The sequence below is a fragment of the Meles meles genome, chromosome 19 (genome assembly GCF_922984935.1).
Source record: "Meles meles chromosome 19, mMelMel3.1 paternal haplotype, whole genome shotgun sequence".
In the NCBI taxonomy this organism is placed as follows: Eukaryota; Metazoa; Chordata; class Mammalia; order Carnivora; family Mustelidae; genus Meles; species Meles meles.
Window position 1 is genome coordinate 52,985,517 of NC_060084.1, and position 21,182 is coordinate 53,006,698.

General features: G+C 48.4%; 1 protein-coding gene across 8 annotated transcripts; it reads left to right on the forward strand.

Annotated features, from left to right (window-relative positions):
* The first annotated feature begins 15,215 nt into the window (after window positions 1-15,215).
* On the forward strand, window positions 15,216-20,067 carry LOC123931332 (myeloid cell surface antigen CD33-like). 8 transcript variants are annotated; one of them, XM_045988325.1, is made up of 7 exons: window positions 15,216-15,329; window positions 15,395-15,775; window positions 15,980-16,258; window positions 16,489-16,536; window positions 18,784-18,877; window positions 19,164-19,244; window positions 19,501-20,067. In XM_045988325.1, the coding sequence occupies exons 1-6, from the start codon at window positions 15,287-15,289 to the stop codon at window positions 19,234-19,236; spliced, it is 918 nt and encodes a 305-aa protein (XP_045844281.1). In that variant the 5' UTR covers window positions 15,216-15,286; the 3' UTR covers window positions 19,237-19,244; window positions 19,501-20,067. The 8 variants fall into 8 exon arrangements, 7 of the variants coding, with proteins under 7 accessions (XP_045844281.1, XP_045844282.1, XP_045844283.1 ...); XM_045988326.1 differs by having other exon boundaries at window positions 19,569-20,067; XM_045988327.1 differs by having other exon boundaries at window positions 19,655-20,067.
* The last annotated feature ends 1,115 nt before the right edge of the window (window positions 20,068-21,182 follow it).

The following is a 21,182-nucleotide window of genomic DNA, read 5'->3' on the forward strand; positions in this document are numbered from 1 at the left end:
TATCTGACTTGTCCTCAACTCCTGGAAGGAATGCCTAAATCCTTAGAACGCCCTGCCTGATAAGAGTGTCTTTATTTGCCTTGCGGGGTCTTGGAACACACTGGATATTCCACAGTAGAAATTATGATGAAGGCTTTGGGTCACATGAAATCCACTCTGCCCCTGGAGGAGCGGGAGATCAAGGTCAGCTATGTGAGCAGTGAATCATAACTGTATGAAAGAACCCCAATAAAAACTCTGATGACCAGTCTCAGGTGAGTTCCCTGGTCAGCAGACTGTCATACACCAGTGCTGGGAGGAGGTAATGCTGTCCATGACTCATGACTCCACCAGAGAGACATGTGGAAGCCCCTGGACCCTGACTATCCATGCCCTTTCCTCCCTTTCACTGACATTGATCTGTATCCTCAAGCTGTAACCAGCCCTAACCACAGGGATAATAGCTTTTAGTGTGTTATGTGAGTCTTCCATTGAATGATGGAAACTCAGGGTGGTCTTAGGTATCCTGAACTTGCAATAGTGTCACAAGTGAAGGTGGTCATACGTATGGATGCCCCCTAACTATGCCTCACTGTCTCCACCTGTAATGTGAGGATACGAAACCTTTCCTCTCCATAGGACTGCTACGAGCTTTCAATAAGGTAATATATATAAACGACTGCCAACAATGCCTCCCACACTGACCATTTCAAGACACGTTAATTCCTAATGGCATAATTAAAAATCCTTTTATAATGTTTCACTAAACTTTTCGGGAAAAAAGAAACATTTTAAACTGCGTTTATAGATATTTAAAAAACACTTCGGTTGTATGACCTAATAATAAAAATCTTCACAGGTACTTAGATTATCCCATAAATCTCATTAATTAATATCTTGTATCCTTATTACCTTTCTTTTTCCTTATTAAGGTAAAAGGGGGTTGGTTAATGGGAGGAGATTAGCAAACTCTGGCACAGAGGCCATCTGGTTGAATCTATTTGACATCACTCGACATGAAGCATCCCTATCCAACAGAGCTTTATGCCAAGCCACTGCAGAAGAATGTCCCTCCCTTGTATCTAGACTGTACATGGACAGTAATGCTTGGTCCAAGCAATCAGGACTGATATGGAAAAACTGGTTTCACCCAGAGCCCATAGCAAAAATCCGAGCATTTGCGGAAGTGAGATGTTCATGAGGGCCCTATGCTCAGGAGAAAGCGGGAGGCTTGGAACATACTTCGGACTCAGAGACTCACTCTCATTCCCTTAAGCCAACCCCCAAGCTCAGTTGAGTGTGGGTGGCAGCCTGAGGAGGCCTCCCAAGGAGCCCTTAATCTTCTTCTAGAGTCCAGCTTTGTACCTTTTTATCAAGACAGCAAAACGTCACAGGCCTCCCAGGGCAAGGTTCTGCCCGGGACAGCCGGAGTAAACACTGGAAGATGCTCACCAGGCCCAGAGACCACAGGGAATGCTAACCTGGGATCCTTATGGAGATCAGGGTTCCACACCTGGTTGACGCCCCTCAGCCTGGTCCCTGTGGTCCCGTGTGGGCAAACCTATCACCCCAAGTGCATCAGACCGTCAGGGGGAGCCATGAAGTTGTCAATCGCAGCAACCCTGAGACGGTCTACATTTTCATGGGGGTTCCATGCGAACTGGAGAGAGAGGATAGGAGGCAGGACCCTCCCTCGCCCCATCAGCCAGGGAAGAATGAAGTGGAATGGGAAAATAACATTAACAATAACATGGGTAATAACAACAGTGATAATAGTAACAATTCTTTGCCTTTTATCATTCCTGTGTAGCGAGACTGTCGGAGAGACTGGCTTCTGAGTAGCAGGGTGGGAACCAGGTGTCAGGGCGCAGCTGGTGTGGAAGCGAATGGCTTGAAAGAGTAATGGAAGGACGACACAGGTGGTGCCGCCATCTGGGTAACTCTCTGCGTGAGCAGCAGAGGGCGCCCTAACCCGGCAGGGAACGTTGAGAGAAGCGCCGCTGCCAGGGGGGCGTCGTGGGGGCGGTGGCGAAGGGCACAGACTCGTTTCTGCTCCCAAATTATCTGATCTCTGTAGGTTTCGGTGACCTCACCGTCCGCTCTGTAGGCCTGAGTGGGTATCGCCCTTCCTACCTTTATGAATTTGAGAACAAAAGCCAGAGAGTAAAATCAGCAACTACACCACCAATTAAATAAATAAATAAATAAATAAAAATAAAAATAATAAAAAATAAATGCAAGGAGAGTGATAGGGCCTCTGTCATATGAACCCTGGAGCCAGCCACACCTAAAGCCGGGTCAAATTATGCCCTGAATAAAAAAGGGGACTCAGAGGGGTTCCTGGGTGGCTCAGTCGGTTAAACTTGTGACTTCTGATTTCATCTCAGGTCATGATCTCAAGGTTGTGAGATCTTGCCCAGAGTTGGGCTCTGCACTCGGCAGGGAGTCTGCCTGAGGTTTTCTCTCTCTCCCGTCCACCCCACCCCTCCCCCGGCTTGCACTTGAAATTAATTAACTAATTAAATCTTTCGGGGGGGGGGGAATGGGAGGACTCAGAGACAGAGACGTATAAGACAGGAGCCCCAGACCTGGTGGTCAGGTCAATAATTACTCCACCTTAAATAACCCACATTGTGTTCCTCACTATGTATTTTCTATTTGCAGGTTTGGGGATTTGGACTGTACAGTTATAAACAGATGCTTTAGAGATAAACAGATGAGATTCAAATCTGTCTCCAACAGGAGCTTGATTTGCTCTCCAGAAAGCGACATCGTGAAATATCTCAATTTTTGGGACAGTCTGTCATAACCTGATCGCAACTTAACTTAATCCCATACAAAACTCTACACTTCAGCCCCTCAACACTTGTATTTTTGATGCCACAATTTACACCTTTTCATATCAAGTATCCATTAACAAATTGTCTTAGCAATAGTTATTCTCAACACTTTTGTCTTTTCGCTTTTATACTAAAATTAAGTGATTCATACACCACCATTCCAGGGTTACCGTGTTCCGTATTTGTCTGTGTACCCGCCATTCCCATACTTCCATATACTCATGCAGGCGGTCTCGCAACCTTCCATTTCGACCTGAAGCACTCCCTTATGCATTTTGTTAAGACCTTATGCTAAATGGGATAAGCCAATCGAAGAAGGGCAAATGCTCCACAAATGGACTTAAATGAAAGCTCTAAAATAGTCAAGTTCACTGAAGCAGAGAGTACTGTGGTGGTTGCCAGGGGCTGCAGGGAAGGGAAAGGGGAGCTGTTGGTCAGAAGATATAAAGTTTCAGGGATGCAAAATGCATCCGTTGTGAGATCTGCTGTATTGTGTAATGCCTGCAGTTAGCAATACTGTTTTGGGCACTTAACAAATTTGTTAAGGGGGTAGATCTCCTGTTAAGTTTTCTTACTACAACAACAACAACAAACAGACAAAACAAAAAGGAACAAACAGCAGAGAGGCACCAGGAAACTTTGAGAGGGAGTGGGCATGTTTGTAACCAGGATCGTGGTCACGATTTCAGAGGTGCAATGCATAAGTACAAACTCATCAAATTGCATACATTAAATATGTGCCATTTTTCGTGCAGCAGTTGTATCTCCATAGAGCCATCTAAAGAGCAAAAGGAAAAAATATCACATCTATCAACCTCATCATCGCTCATGAAAGGGAAAGGGATCATTACTACAGACCTCAACGTGTCTACATGAGGCTCAAAGGATGCATTACAGGTAAAGCGTTTGGCACTGTAGTTAATTGACACCAGTGTTCACAGTAACAGGCTTCCCTCAGTTAACTGGGCCACTTCCTGGGGATCATAAAAATCTCAGATGGGGGCGCCTGGCTAGCTCAGTGGATTGAGCCTCTGCCTTCTGCTCAGGTCATGGTCTCAGGGTCTTGGGATAGAGCCCCGCATTAGCATTGGGTTCTCTGCTCAGCAGGGAGCCTATTTCTGCGCCCCCCCCCCCACGCCTGCCTCTCTGCCTGCTTGTGATCACTCTCTCTGTCAAATAAATAAATAAAAATCTTAAAAAAAAAAAATCTCAGATGACCTTTCACATAATTCCTTTAGCCTTCTAGTTTAACGCCGGAATTTGAGGAATCATTACTGCCATCTGGTGGCCACATCCTGCATTTCCGCTTCTGCGGATTCCCACAAGGAAGATGGTCTCAACAGTCAAGAACACACTCCTTCTTCCTCTGTTGGTGTGTTGAGGTTTCAAGGTGGGCTCTGTTTTGGTTTGCTCAGTCCTGGATGGGAGGTGGTTTAAAAGTAGCATTCCAGGAACCTCTGCAAGGAGAGACGATGGCTTTTGATCACAGTTTGCAAGGGATATTTTGTAACAAAACCTAATTGCACATGGATACATCCTAAACAATGATATTCTGCATTTCCTCTTCCCACTCAAAAAAAAAAAAAAAATAGGTCCCAGCCTCCATCCTCTGGGAGGATTCACCCTATTCACCCTAAATACAAATTGCTCCTCCAACCACAGAACAGACAGGACTCTGCAGGATGTCAGGCAGCTCTGGACGCACACATATAGGCTGCTGAAAAGCAAGAGAAACATCCACACATGTGAATCTTGGCAAGAGGAGGGGAGGCCCAAAGTGAAAGCATTCTTAAGAAAAAGTCCGCTGTGGGATGCTGGATCAGGAGGTGTTTTGCACTGTGAACTGGGACAACCTCCAACCATGTATTCGAGTATTTGCTCACGAAGCCTGTATTACACACTGTACTGGCCCTGCCCTTATGTGGTGATGGAGGAGGGTGGGAGACATGGCCAAGGAGATGGACGGATCCTGTCCTCTCGAAACAGAGATGGGGGCATCAAATGCCTGGTGAACCAGGTGAAAACCTAGAATAACCCCCCATGTAGCCTGTTCTTCTTGGTTCTGGCTCCTGTCATGAAATCCAGGAATTGCCTAGGGACCACTAAGTGGGGAGAAGAGAAGTCAGGTCTCAGGTCCAGTCCCCAACACAGTGAGTGTGTTCACTCTGTTTTGTTAAATAAACGCATGAATGGAAAACTTCTCCCTTCAGCTCCCTTTGGGTTCTTCCATATTCTTCTGCCTTTAGCTCCTACTGGGCCACTCCAGAACTAATCCCCAGCAGGAATAGCACGACTTCCTGATACCTGCCCAGGAGCGCCTTAGTCCCTAATGTGGAGAGACCAAAGGTCAGGACATGGGCAGGTGGTGTGGAGACAGGGAGCAGGTCTTGCCTTCCCTGGTGTCTTAGGGCATGTCTGTTGCCCTTTCTGAACTTCAGCAACCCCCTCTGAAAAATGGGAAGTGAGCACAATCTCTCAGGGCAGCCTAGCTCTGATTCAGAACAAGTCTAAGGTTCTTGTTCTGTGCATACACCTCAGTGTCACTCACCTTCCTGTCAGAACTTCCTCTTGGTCCTATAGCTCATGAATCCTTGGAAGAGAAAATCCTAGCAAAGGGTTTGGCCCATCCCTTCCCAGAGCTGCAGCTAATCCTGCTGTCTGGGGGTGAGCAGGTAGGACAGGAGGGCTGAGGCAGAGACTCTCACCCCCAGGGTCCCAGATTGAGCACCTGGATTTCACGCTGGAAGCGAACAAGCCAGTTTGTGATGACATGAGAGAGCTTTTCATCTCCACTACCTGTACTGTCTCCTATCCTCGGGATGGCTGGAACAAATTCACACCTGCTTGTGGCTACTGGTTCCAGAACAGGAATAAGCCTGGTCAGGATTCTTCAGTGGCCATGACCCACCTGGACCACGTACTACAGGTTGTGACTCAAGGATGTTTCCACCTCCCTGGAGACTCTGAGAAATACAACTGTGCTTTGAGCATCACTGACACCAGGAGGATGGAGGCTAGGACATATTTCTTTTGAGTGGAAAGAGGAAATGCAGAATATAATTATTTATATGACTTGTTTCTTTGCACATGAGGGATATGAAACTGCCTACAAAGAGGACAAAGATGGAACGTGGGAAAGCCCATGGAACCTGAATGCTGTAGACTGAGTTGTGCCCCCCAAATTCATCTCCTGGAGCCCCAACCCCAAATGTGATCGTATTTCCAGAGGTAACTAAGATTAAGTGAGGTCATAAGGGTGGAGTCCCAAGATGGGTGGCCTTATAAGAAGGGGAAGAGAAAGAGAGAGATCCCTCTCCCTCCTGCCCTTGCCTCCCCCAACTCCAGGTATGGAAGAGGGCAGGCCATGTGAGTGCACAGGACATAGTGAGGTAGCTTCACTTAGGGGTGAAAAGGCCATTGAATTGTCCTGGAGGGACACACCTGAGCTGCTCCTTGCCCTCGCTGTCCAGGGTCCTGGAGCTGTCCTGGGTAGGGGCTGGAGATGGAGGGAAACCCACCTGTTGCTCAGGGCATCTGCGGGGCCCCAGGGTCTCTCTGCCTCTCCATGCAGAGTGAACTTCAGGAAGCTGGTCTCTGGGATGCTCCTTCTAGCAGGTATGAGAGAGGATGGTAGAAGGGACAGGAGCGACCTCAGTCTCAACTTTATTCTCAGGTTGAGCTTCAGGTATTCCCAGGGACACAGACGAACACTGTCTTCTGTGTTGCTCTTGCCAGGACAGGGGTCTGTGTGGCACCTGTGCTCGGGATCCTGGATCCTAGGACCTCAAGGGATCCTTGAGGATCCTGGGACCTCAAGGGAAGGGCCTGTGACCTGTCTAGCATGCGGTTGGGGCACAGAGGTCCTGGGGATGAAAGACATGGGGAAAAGAATATGAGAAGGGCACCTGGGTATCTCAGTGGGTTAAAACCTCTGCCTTCAGCTCAGGTCATGATCTCAGGGTCCTGGGATTGAGACCCGCATTGTGCTCTCTGCTCAGTGGGGAACCTGCTTCCCCCCTCCCCACCTCTCTCTGCCTGCCTCTCTGCCTACTTGTGATCTCTGTCAAATAAATTTTTAAAAAATCTTTAATAAAAAAGGATATGAGAAGGATGGGGGGAGTGACAGCAGCTGAAGATCCCTTCCTCCATGCAGTCCCCCTGAGCCATCCATGGGAAGGATTTGTTTTTTGTTTTTTGTTTTTTAATATTTTATTTATTTGACAGAGAGAAATCACAACTAGGCAGAGAGGCAGGCAGAGAGAGAGGAGGAAGCAGGCTCCCTGCGGAGCAGAGAGCCCAATGCGGGGCTCCATCCCAGGACCCTGAGATCATGACCTGAGCCGAAGGCAGAGGCTTTAACCCACTGAGCCACCCAGGCGCCCCCATGGGAAGGATTTGAACACTCCCAGTCAGGCAGGACTGGAGGCTCCTGAGGTCAGAGTCTGTCTGTATACCTCCAGCCCCAGCTCCAGCCCTAGCACAGTACCGGGTAAACAGATGGTGTCCCATGACTGTGGTCAAATGGACAAGCCAGTCTCCCCACGAGGGAAGTAAGAGATCAGCATCTGCAAGGCAGTTAGGCATCTGCACTGCCTGAGGCTAACACCCCTGGTGGATGTAGGCATGGCCTCCACCAGGGCTGGCAGGATGACCATGTGGCAGGGCAGGATATAAGACCTGGAGGCCCCTGAGGACATGGTGAACTGCCACCTGTTGTGTGAGCCTGTGGGGGACCACAGTGGGGAGGTGCAAACAGCTCTTCCTACTGCCCAGCCCAATTTTGCCTCTGCATTGACCTTGAGCTTACGGTAGGGTCCTATAGCTGGGAACCTTCCTTTGTGTCCACTGAGAGTACAGGCCAGGTCCACTCTGCTCACTTGTGCCCCAAAGCACCCAACAGAGTGTCCAGTCCCATGGCCCCAGCCCGTTTCCACCCTGATGACCCCTACCAGACAGGTGCCTATACACTGTATGTCTCTCCCCTGGATGGGGAGCATCTCAAGGGCATGAACTGGGTCTGCTGTGTCTCCTCTTTGCCTGTAGCTGACATCCACTCTGTATCCAAGACCCTTACCCATCTTTCATGCGTTGAACACCCACAGAGAACCTCCAAGTTCCCATCTCTGGAGGAACTGGCTACTTCTCAGCTCTATACTGGGTTCTCTCAACTTCAGCACTGTTGAAACTTAGAGCTGCATGATATTTTGCAGTGAGGGCTGTCCTGTGTATTGGAAGATGTGTAGAAACATCCCTAGTCTCAACCTACTAGATGCCAGACACACCCTCCTCCCAAGCTGTGATGATAAAATGTGTCCAGACACTGACAAATTTCCCCTTTTGGGGAGAGGCAGGCAAACACCCCTGTTTATGAACCGTAGGTCCAGACACCACAGTGGTTAACTCAGCCCAGGCCAGAAAGTGACTACTTCCCCTTAGCAGAGGGAGGGCACCAATGGCACCCCAGCCTGGACAGCAGGACTCCAACACACCCACCTATTTCTCTCTAGTGCTACAGAGTTCTCAGACACATCTGCTCTTCCTCTCCTTACCAGGACAGGCCTCCAGCAAATGTGAGGTCTGATGGGAAAGATGCATGTCACTGGTCCATAAGAAATAATATTAGAGTACTTTGTGCTCTAATATGTGTTTGCAGAAAAACCATGAAGACTGAGCAGCATGTGGCATATTGGGGACCATGTTCTGGAACTAAGAGCTGAGGAGGTGACATTTGAGCAAAGACTTGAAGGCAGGTGACAAAGCAGGTTCTGTGTTTTCCTGAGAGACAAGGTGAGTGAAGGCGCTCTGAGACAGGAGGAGGGCTGGTGTGGAAACAAGAGGATGGGGTTGAGAGCACAGGAGTGCAAGGAGGGGATGCCTGGACGATGGTGCTGTTCTGGTGGGGGTGCAGACCCTGCGGGACTGGGGGTGCAGACCCCATGGGATGCAGAGGGTGTGGAGACCTTGAGAAAATGGAAACCTCATGGGGGTGGAGACCCAGGGGTAGGAGTGCAGATCCCACAGAGGTGCAGACATCCTCCTGGTGCAAATCATGTGAGCCTTGCAGAAAATGCAAGAATCTGGAAGCCTTTGAGGAGAGCAGAGATATGATTGAACTTTCCTTTCAGGAGGATCCCCATGGCTGTTCTGCTCAGGAGCAGCCAGAGTGGGTCCACGATGGCAAGATAGCGATTTGGAGGGCACTGCTGGTACCCCAGGTGGAACATGATGCTGTCTCCAACCACGGAGAGTGGGGACTTTATTTTTGGATATATAATGATGATAAAACAAACAGGATTTGGGGGGCACCTAGGTGGTTCAGTGGATTAAGACTCTGACTTTGACTCAGGTCATGATCTCAGGGTCCTGGGATCGATCTCCACATCAGGCTCTCTGCTCAGCAGGGAGCTTGCTTCTCCCTCTCTCTCTTTCTGCCTGTCCCTCTGCCTACTTGTGATCTCTCTCTGCAAATAAATAAATAAAATCTTAAAAAACAAAACAACAACAAAACAACCCCCCCCCAGGATTTGTAAATGATGCGGGGGAGGTAGGGGTAAAGAGAGGAGCAAGTATGATGACCAGTGTCTTCTCTGAGCATCTGGCAGGATGGGGTCAAGAACTTTAGAGATGTTCATTCTCAGAATGTCAGGGATGGAGCAGGCTATGACTGTCTGGAATCAGCAGAGGGATCCAGGAAAAGATGCTAAATCTCTCAGCTCCTGGAAGGGCATAATCAATAGGGAGGAAACAGATGATTGCTCATAGAAAATGAGGCACTTGGAGACACGTTTGTCACTGGGGACCCAATAATGACAGATTTGACAGAGGGGAAGGAAAGGGGTGAAGATGTGGTTGGAGCAAGTTCAGGAGAGTCAGATGAGAGGAGATGGCAGAAGGGGTACAGACAACCCTGTGAGGACTTTGCTGCAAAGAAGAGCAGAGGAAGGCTCCAGAGGAGAGCTTCTGCCTTTTCTGCTTTCCCCCTAGAGGGAGCATCTCTGATTACCCGCCTGTATTAACTTCCTAGGGTCCTTGTAACAAATGCCACACTCTTGGGATCTTAAGACAAAAGAAATGTAAACTCTCACAGGGAGGTCAGAAAGCTGTGATATGAAGGAAATACGTTGTTTCCCTCTGCCCTGCTGAGATCTCCCTGGGACTCTGTAACACAAGACAGGTGAACCAGAGGAAACTGTATGGATGTATTTTATATGAGATTTATGTGGCACAAGAGACTTCATAAAAAAATGAAGACCCCAATAAATGGTTAAACCTGAGGGGTTGTTGCTAGATTTGCCGAAGAGTAGAAAGTTGGAGCCACACCTGGGAGAACAAAAGGTTTGAGCTGTGGGTGGTAACTGGAGTGGCTTGAAGAAACCTGCTTGCCGGATCCATCCCTCTGTCCATCTGTCATCAGGCTTGTGATGTTCCTTTCCTCTGGATAGAGGGAGGGAAAAGTCACAAAGTCCTTCTTCCATCTGCCAGTTCTCAAACTCCTTTAGCCTGAAAGGGTCAGGATGCCAAGGTCACACATTTTGGGAGCCATGTCCTGAACCCCAGAATCCCAAATCAGGTTTGCTGCCCAGAAATCAAGAGTGGTTGAGCTCCACGCCCTCCGGAGGCTCAAGGAGAGAATCCTTCTCCTGCTTCTTGGGGTGATGGTGGCTGCCTTAACCTAGGGTGTCACTGCTCCACCCTGGGTCTCTGTGGTCATGTTCCCTCATGCTGCTCTGTGTGCAGAAAGTCACCCTCTACTTCCCCTTTAGAAGGACACTCTGATAGATTTAGGACCCAACACAGATAATCTACAGTGATCTCCACAGTCCAGATCCCTAGCTTCGTCCCATCTGCAAAGACTGTTTCCTGTAAGGTAATTTCTAATTTCCACGGATTAAGACCTGGGTATGTTTGGGGTCATCATTTAGCCCACTGCATGGCCCAAAGGATTTTCCCACCCCCAAATGTCCCCATCCGGCCCCCTGATCTTCTTTACTTTGTTCTCCCATGTCCTGATGCACTAGTGGGTCACCTCAGGCATAACGCAGGACTTGGGGAAGAAGGACCTGCTGTTCTGTAAAAGCCACCACTGCCGGAGCTAAAAGAAAAGCGACAGAGAGAAAATACCTACAATTACATATCTGATGAAAAAGTTGTATTTAAATATTTCAAAGATTCTCAGGACAAAGCAGTAAGTCAGCAAACAAAACATAATAATTGTATAAAAAATGGTGTCTCAACAATGAAAAAACAACCACTGTAACTACAAATTGCACAGATTTGAATAGATATTTCTGCAAAAGGATCCAAAAGACCACTAAGCGCGTGAAAAGATGCTCAACATCTAATATCAGCAAAATGCAGACAACAGGCACACAATGAGAAACCTCTTCACACTCATTCTGATGGCTGTTATGAGAAAAAAAAGAAACAAAAAGCAGGAAATCACAAGTGTTGGCCTGGATGCAGAGAAAGTGGAACTCCTGGTTTTGCTCTTGAGGTTGTAAAATGGTGCATTTGCTGTGCCATCAGTACGGCAGTTCCTCAAAAAATTAAACATGGGGTTAGCAGAGGATCCAGGAATTTCCCATCTGGGTACATACCCAAAGGATCCAAGGCAGGCACTTGAATAGATAATTTCTACATCTGTGTTCATGGCAACATCATTCATAAGTGCTGAACGGTGGAAGCAACCCAAGGGTCTACCAAGAGAGGAACGGAGAGACAAAGGCTGGTATGTCCATACAGTGCCATATTACGCAGTCTGGGAAAGAAGGAAAGTATGGCACATTCTACAGCATGGATTGAGCACATTATTCTAAGTGCAATAAGCCAGTCACAAAAGGACCAATCCTGGAGGATTCCACTTACATCACATATCTAGAGTAGGCACATTCATAGACACGGAAGAGAGAATGATGGTTGCCAGAGTCAGGGGATGGTGGGGGACAGGGGGAATCGAGGGCTATTAATTTAATAGGCACAAAATGTCAGATTGGGATGATGAAAAACTTTGTGGAGATGGTTACTGGTGATGGTGGAACAACAATGGGAATGGGCTTAAGGCCACTGACCTGGACAGTTAAAAAGGTTAGAGAGTAAAGCTTTTGTTTTGCATGCTCTACTCTAGTCAAAACAGAGAAGCCAAAGACAGCCACCTCACCAAAGAAGGACAATGGGAGGCAAATGAGCACATGAAAATGTGCCCACCCCCCACTTGTCCTTAGGAAATCCCAGAGTAAAACCAGTGCACACCTCTTAGAATGGCTAAACAAACAAACCAAAAAATCCAAACACAAATACAAGAAAAATCCTGGTAATGTCAACCACTGAAGACACTGTGGGGCAATCAGAACTCACCACACTCTGCTGGTGGGATCGCCAAATGCTACAGCCACCGTGGAGGAGAGTTTGGTGGTTTTGTCCCAGTTCAACCTACATGTCTTATGGGACCGAGCAACTCGATGCCTAGACATTTACGCAAGAGAAATAAAAACACATTCCCACAGAAACCTTCAAGTGAATACGGACAGTTCCATTATTCATAGTCACCCCAAACCTAGAAACAACCCCAGTGGTTTCCCCAGGGTAGTGTACGCAACATGAGGGCACACAGAAACAGTGACGTACCAGCAGCAAGTACAGGGACAAATTATGGGCATACACACCCAGCAACATGCGGAACCCTCTAATGCAGCATGCCAAGTGAATGAAGCCAGACTTTGAAGGCTACTTTGGTAGGATTCTGTTTCTGTGACATTCAGTAAACAACAGAACTACAGGGATGGAGAAGAGACCAGCATTTCTGCAGAGATTAAGGTTGGAGGGAGGATCTTTCCACCAAGGGACAGGAGGAAAGAACGCTTTGGGGAATGGCGCTCTTCAGTCTCTTAACCGTGGTTATGGTTACATAATTCCATACACCCATCTAACCTCACAGAATTGAAGGAGATAACAAGTGAATATCACTATGTCTAAATTAGAATAAATTACTAACTTAAGAGCACAGTGAGAAAATACTACCCTTCTGCTAAAATTGCTAAAATGTAAAAGGCTGTCAACATCAAGTGTTAAGAAGAGTGTTGAGCCACTGGAATTCTGGAACATGGTGGTTGGGATTGGTAAAGGTTCAATCCGTTTTGGAGAGTAGTTTAGCAATTTCTCTTAGTGTGGAACACGCAGTTACTCTTTGACCCAACAATTACACTTTTGGGGAGGGGTCTTCTTCCTTCTGTAGCATCTCCTACGTCTGTTTTTTAATCTAAGCATGCTTGACATGATCTTACATGTGTTTCACAATTATACTACTTGCATATATACTCAAGAGAATGAAAATATGTCCATAAGAAGTTTCACTTTCATATAGTCAAAACTTGAAAATCTCAACTGTCTACAAGAGGTGAATAAATAAGAGGTTATAGTACACTCATATCATGGCATAATACTTAGTAATCATGTATTAAGAAATACAAACACAACTTGGGTCCGTTTCAAAAGCAGTATGTTAAGTGAGAGAATACAGAACATGCAAATGAGTACATTTCTAGGAAATTCTCAAATAGGTCAAATTAATTCAGCATGACAGAGACTAGATCAATGTTTACCTGGGGCTGAGGTTCCAGAAACCCACGTGGAGTGGTATTTTTGTTCTCTGTCTCCATTGTGGAGGTATACATTTGTCATAAGTCCTAGAGATGCACACCGTAGGAGGGTACATTTTAAAATGTACAAAGTACATTGAAGAAACATAATGAGAACTCACAGAACCCTCCAGTCTATGAAAATGGTATACCTCCCCTAACTGTAAATTCATCACTTTGGGTTTTCTGTTATGTGCCACAATGGTGCATTTCGAATAACCTAGAATAAGGTGTGATTTCACTTATTGGAGACTCAATTCCTCATTTATCAGATGAGGTGCAAAACAGCTCCATGTTAGTAATGTTTAAGGAACATACTTTAGATACCACTGCGTTTGCAACATTTTACAACTGTATGATGCAAATGAATTATATATCATATTATATTGTGTAGATAGACTTCGATGATTTGCCAGGTGCGTACTCCAGAGAGATGGAAAATCACGTGGGCAGCACCTGCGATTTTAATTGCAGCTGTGTATTTGTTCCACTTATGTTTTCTGCAGTAATATGTGTTTTGAGCCACATTTCACCTTGAGAAGCTGATTTTTACATCACAGGAAATGATGAGGAACTACAAACCTGTTTCAGTCCATGCACCACTGTATAGACAGCATTCATGGAAAAGATTTTTCCCATGGCTCATGAACACAGTTCTCCCTTCACATTTACATGCAGATCCCACATAATTCTCATTTCGGAGATGCCATTGAAACTTCATGAATCAGCATAGTAGAAGGGAAAGAAAAAAGGACCCATCCCTGTATATTTAGAAAATATCCAGTAGGCCAGCAGACACATTTATTTGTTTGTTTGTTTGTTTATATTATGTGATGTTAGTCACCATACAGGACATCATTAGTTTTTTTTTTAAGATTTTATTTATTTATTTGACAGAGAGAGAGATCACAAGTAGGCAGGAGGCAGGCAGAGAGAGAGGAGGAAGCAGGCCCCCTGTGGAGCAGAGAGCCCCATGTGGGGCTTGATCCCAGGACCCTGAGATCATGACCTGAGCGGAAGGCAGCGGCTTAATCCACTGAGCCACCCAGGCGCCCCAGGACATCATTAGTTTTTGAGGTAGTGTTCCATGGTTCATTAGCAGACACATTTAAAAAGACTAAGTGTCTGCAGCTGTGAACCTCACAGGGACAAAGAGAAAGTCCGGTGTGTCTACGGAGGAAGTGGCTCCCTGGGTGGGGACTGCATCATGGGATGGACCAGGCCAGGTCCAGCTGTCTCGTCTCCAGTTCCCCCAACACAGATGTTCACTAAGCTCATGGAGAATGAATGAAGGAATGTATGAATGGCTGCTGCCTTCTCTTCACCCAGGATCCCTTCTCTCCTTCTGCCCCAGAGGCTCACACAGACCTACAGAATCATCTACCTTCCAGGACAGAACACCTGAGGGTCTAGATGAGGCTGTGACCCTCCAGGTCTAGCCAGGAGTTGACTAGCTCCCCAGTGTAGACGGTGCTGCGCAGACAAGCCCCTCAGGTGGAAGAGACCTTAGGAGACTCATTGTGTCCCAGGCCTCACGTGTCCTCAGAGGTCCTGGTCCAGGCTCTGGTGCCAGAGGAAAGTGCCGAGATGAGGGGCAAGACAGGGGTCTGCTCCTGCTGTCTCCTCCCTGGATAGGTCTTCCTGGTGTCCAGCCAAGGGTGTGGCCGGCTCTGCGTAGAGAGCGGGGAGAGCTCTGGAGCTGCGGTTCCTCTTCTGTGAACCACGAGGCCCTGTGCTCCTCCCCAGCTTCCCGTGGGTCCCCCTCAGCCTCCCTCCCGCTGCCTTCCTCTTCCCCCTCACCCACAGGAGGCCCACACACCCTCCATCTCAACGATGTTGCTGCCGCTGCTGCTGCTTCTAGCCCTGCTCTGGACAGGTGAGTGGGCCGAGGGGAGGGGGCCAGGTGGGCGGCGGCTGCTGCTGACCCTCGATTCTCCACAGGGTCCCTGGCTCAGTATCCAAGATACCAGCTGCAGGTGCAGGAGTCCCTGACGGTGCAGGAGGGCCTGTGCATCTCCGTGCCCTGCCACTTCAACATCAGGGACTACTGGGGCTGGTCTTCCCCTGCTCATGGCTACTGGTTCCGGGAAGGGGCCAGTGAAGACCACGATGCTCCAGTGGCCACAAACAACCCAGATCGTAAAGTGCAGGAGGAGACCCAGGGCCGATTCCGCCTCCTCGGGGACCCCCAGGCCTACAACTGCTCCCTGGACATCAGAGATGCACAGAGAAGGGACTCGGGGACGTACTTCTTTAGAGTGGAGAGTGGGCCTTATGTGAGATATAGTTACATGCAGAGTCAGCTCTCCGTGCAAGTGACAGGTAAGGAGGAGACTCCAGGAGAGGCTGCAGTGGATGGATGGGGGTCCTGGGTCAGAGCCAGGATGGGACACCCCCTCCTGGGAAGGGTTAGAGGTAACACATGTCAACGTTCAGAAGCAGGAGCTGGACCAAAGCCTGAGGCTTCTCTCAGGGTCTCACCTCGGACCCTCCCCCTGATTCCCGTGTCTCTCCATCTCCTCACAGCTCTCAACCACACACCTGACATCCTCATCCCGGGGACCCTGGAGTCTGGACACCCCAGGAACCTGACCTGCTCTGTGCCCTGGGCCTGTGAGAGGAGCACGCCGCCCATCTTCTCCTGGACATCAGCTGCCCTCACCTCCCTGGGTCCCAGGACTCACCTCTCCTCGGTGCTCACCCTCACCCCACGGCCTCAGGACCATGGCACCAACCTCACCTGTCAAGTGTACCTCCCTGCAGCTGGTGTGATGGTGGAGAGGACCGTCCAGCTCAATGTCACCTGTGAGTGTGGGGCAAGGATGCCCGATTCCCTGAAGGGGTGAGGGGCAGGAAGGTCGGTTTGGGGAGCCTCGGAGTTTTACTGGGAGGTCTGTCTGAGTGTGGGACCTAGAAGGACTCAAGCCCTGTCCCTCCTGTGTTTCTGTGGTGTCTGGGGGTGAGGAGAAGATACCTACATGTATCTCACATGCCCCTGCCTCACTGAAAGGGGAAATCCCCTCTTCCCATCCCAGGTGCCACACAGAATCCAGCAACTGGTGTCTTCCTGGGACACAGCCGAGGTAGGAAGGAGCCTCCTCCCTGGGTATAGAGTGTGGGGTTTTTCAAACCTCAGCACAGAGTCATGTCCCTGCCACTCTCTGCACTAACGGAGATGACAGAGATCCCTTATGGGTGAAGACAGTGTTTCCTCTCCTTCCCCAGCCCCCATGTCCCTGTGAGAGCTGTCCCCATGGGCTCCCCTTCCCTCTTCTGCACACCTCCCTCCCCACCCCGTCATCAGGAGAGGGAGAACAGGGCAACGTGAACCCAGCAGATCTGCCCCTTATCATGCATCTCCTGATGACTCCTCCTGTCCCATCTTTTATTCTCCCTAACAACTGCTTTTTTAAGTACTTCTGAACACGTATTCACACGGACAAACATCCAAAATGTACAGGAGATACTGTCCTTAGAGGTACAATTTCCTCCTGGGAAGTAAGCAGTGTCCATGGGCTGCTCTAAGCCTTAGTGTGTTTGCCTGGAGGATCTGAGGGGTCCTCTGATATCAGTAGTACAGACTGTCCTCGATCTCCTCCCAGACTGTGCGGTATTCCTTCCCATGGATGGATTCTGATTCAGTGTGTGTCTTCTCTTAACGGAAAATCATGGCATTCATTTCCTTCTACCAACAGAAACACAGCAACACTGTAATCCATACTGTTCCATCTCATTTCATGTACGTGTGCCTGTGTGTGTGTGTGTGTGTGTGTTTATGTCTATAGGGTACACTCTTAAAACCAAAATAGCTCAATCATAGGTTCTTTGTAATCTTGAGAGACAGGGCAAAGTTTTCTCCACAAAGGGTGGACGAGTTTATTTTCCCAACAGCCAGTGTCAAAGCCTATGTTTTCACCAGCCCTGCATGGGGTGAAAGTTCTGATCTTTGCCAGTACCAGGTGGGAACTGCTATACAGTATTATATATATATATATATATATATATATATATATATATATATGCAGTACTGTGTCCTTGAGGGTAAATTCACCTATAAGAAAACATGATATTTTGGCCATTTCAAAGTGTACAATAGGTGGTTTTGGGACATTCACAATGTTGTAGGACCATCACCCCTACCTGACTCCAACCCCCCTGCATTGTCATCACCCCTAATGGGAAACGCCCTGCCTCTTAGACAGTCATTCCCTATTCCTCCTCCTCCTGACCCCCTGCTACCAGGAGCCTGCCTCTCTCTGCGGATTTGCCCGCTGGGAACATGTTAGCTAAATGAAATCCCACAAACTATGGTCTCTTATGTCTAGCTTTCATTTTACCAAAACGTCTTCAAGGATCATTCATAGAGCTTCTATGAATACCAATTCTTTTTTGTCTGGATACTATTCTATTGCATGGATGTACCACGTTCTATCCATTCACTGATCAGGCGATGGACATGTGGGTGGTTTCTGTTTGGGGCTATCATAATGCTAAGAACACTGAAGGACACATTTTTTAAGAAAGATTTTATTTGCTTATATGACAGGGAGAGATCACAAGTAGGCAGAGAGAGAGGGAAGCAGGCTCCCTGCCGAGCAGAGAGCAGTGGCTTAACACACTGAGCCAGCCAGGCACCCCTGGAGGACGCGTTTTTGTTGGAACATTCTTTTAAGCTTTCCCGAGCATATGTCCAGGAGTGGAAATGCAGGGTCCAAGGGTAGTTTCTATGTTTTAAGTTTTTGAGGATAATGCCAGACTGTTTCCCACAGTGGCAGCACCATTTTTCACCCCCACCAGAAGTGTGTGAGAGTTCCCTTTTCTACACACTCTTCCCAACATTGTTGTTTTCTTTTTCAAAATAATTATAGCCTATTTGTGGGTGTGAGGGACTGTCCCAGTGTGGTCTGATTTGCATTTTGTAATGGCATATCTTCTCTGGAGAAACTTTTGAAGTCCTTTGTCCACCTTTAAAGTGCGTTGATTACCGTTTTGTAGTTGAGTAAGTATTCTTTACATGTGCTGGACACTACACCTTTATCAGATCTGTGATTGGCAAATATTGCCTCCCAATACGTAGGTTGCCTTCTTACATTCTCAATAGGATCAAGTGAACAAGAGGATTCACTTTAATGAAGTCCAGCTTTTGCATATTTGTCCAGTCCTCCTGCTGGAAGGGCAGTGTATGCGGTGGGGCGACCCCCAGAAACAGGTGGTCCCGCATCCAGTGATGCAGGAAAGTCTGGAGAACCAATGGCCAGAGTCATGCTGGAGTGAAGGACACAGGGCTGCGTTCAAGTCCATGAATCTGTCCTTGTCCCATGTCCCTACAGTAAAATCAGAGCCCATGGCAGAGTTGGTTCTGGTGGCCATTGCAGAAGCAGCTGTCAAGACCCTGTTTCTCCTCCTCTGTCTCATCATCCTCATGTGAGCACTGCCCCAGAGGAAGGGGAGAGGTAGGGAGGGCAGGGGCATGTGGCAGAGTCCCAGACGGGTGCAGGAGGGACTGAACAGGCTGAGGATGGGGCAGGAAGGAGGATTCCACTGAGTGTCCATGAGGGGATTTCCCTGCTCAGCTCAAGCTAATCTGTGGGACCAGACCTGCCCTCTCTTACCTCAGTCTCCCCTCCAAACCCTTAACTGGCAACACGGGTGGGTCAGTTCACCCTGCACCCCCATGATCAGACTGAACGACCCTGGTCTCTTCTCTCAGAGTGAGGTTCCTCAGGAAGGAGACAGCCAGGCCTGCAGGGGACCTGCAGGAGGCAAAGCCCACCCCCGGTTAATCCCTCAGGTGAGTGACGTGGGCAGCTCATCACCCAACATCCCACCAACACCTGCTCCAGGATGGCCCCAGCATCGCTCCACTCAGCATGGCCAGAATTGAGCTGCTTCATTCCTCCCAAAGCCACTTCTCTATGGGATTTCCCTCACATGGTTGACAGGGCTCTCCTCTGTAAGGCCAGAACTGGGGTGTGGCTCTCCACTGTGACCTCCCTCCCTTCTGCCTGACCCAGTACATCACTCAGTTTTGCCATCCTTCCTCCTAGGCTCATCCTGAGACCAGTCTCCGCCCCATCCTGACCTTAATTGTACCTGTGGCCTCCTTCTTCCCCAGACTTCTAACCCACCTGCCTCCAGCCTCCCTCTCTCTCCTCAGCACACTGAGTCTTGGGAGACCATAATCATCCACTTCCTCCACAGCATGAAGAGCTATGGATCCTCTCCAGGGCCAAGACCAAGTCTGGGTTTGAAGGCATGGCATGGTCCGCTCCCCACTGGACCCTCCACCGGGATCTCTACCTCTCCCTGCATCTTGCAATGTCTCCACAACCAGCTGGGCCAAGGTTTTGCATGTGCCCTTCCTTCTCCTGAAGTGCCCTTTCCTCCCCAACCCTGCATCTCCAAGTCCTAATCATCTTCAGGCTTGGTCCTAAAAGCCAACTAGCCCTGTGTGGGTGTGTGACTCACATGATTTTGAATCATATTCAGTTAAGAATAGACTCCTTCAACACTCTTACACTGTTGGTGGGAATGCAAGTTGGTGCAGCCACTTTGGAGAACAGTGTGGAGATTCCTCAAGAAATTAAAAATAGAGCTTCCCTATGACCCTGCAATTGCACTACTAGGTATTTACCCCAAAGATACAGATGTGGTGAAAAGAAGAGCCATCTGTACCCCAATGTTTATAGCAGCAATGGCCACGGTAGCCAAACTGGGGAAAGAACCAAGATGCCCTTCAACGGATGAATGGATAAGGAAGATGTGGTCCATATACACTACGGAGTATTATGCCTCCATCAGAAAGGACGAATACCCAACTTTTGTAGCAACGTGGACGGGACTGGAAGAGATTATGCTGAGTGAAATAAGTCAAGCAGAGAGAGTCAAGTATCATATGGTTTCACTTATTTGTGGAGCATAACAAAGAACACGGAGGACATGGGGAGATGGAGAGGAGAGGGAGTTGAGGGAAACTGGAAGGGGAGATGAACCATGAGAGACTATGGACTCTGAGAAACAACCTGAGGGTTTTTGAAGGGGCGGGGGGTGGGAGGTTGGGGAACCAGGTGGTGGGTAATAGGGAGGGCACGTATTGCATGGAGCACTGGGTGTGATGCCAAAACAATGAATACTCTTACGCTGAAAAGAAATTTTAAAAAAGTGGAAAAAAAAAGAATAGACTCCTTCAGCAAGTACTACTGAACACCTACTATGTGTCACCTTGTTTTGGTTTCGGGTGCATCAGTGATCACAACAAAATCTCTGTCATCAAGAACCTGTCATTCTGGAGATAAGAAATCAAAAGAAATAAATAAGAAATAATATTAGCGCGCTTTGGGTAGAATATGTGTTTGCAGAAAAGCCTTGCAGACTGAGCGCACATGGCATATTGGGGACCGTGTTCTGGAACCAAAAGCTGAGGAGGTGACATTTGAGCAAAGACTTGAAGGCAGGTGACAGAGCAGGTTCTGTATTTGCCTGAGAGAAAATTATCCCAAGAAATGGACAATGGGGAAAGGTGAGTGAAGGCGCTCTGAGACAGGAGGAGGGCTGGTGTGGAAACAAGAGGATGGGGTTGAGAGCACAGGAGTGCAAGGTGGGGATGCTGGGATGATGGTGCTGATCTGGTGGGGGTGCAGGCCCTGTGGGACTGGGGGTGCAGACCCGATGGGATGCAGACCCTGAGGGTGTGGAGACCTTGAGGACGTGGAAACCTCATGGGGGTAGA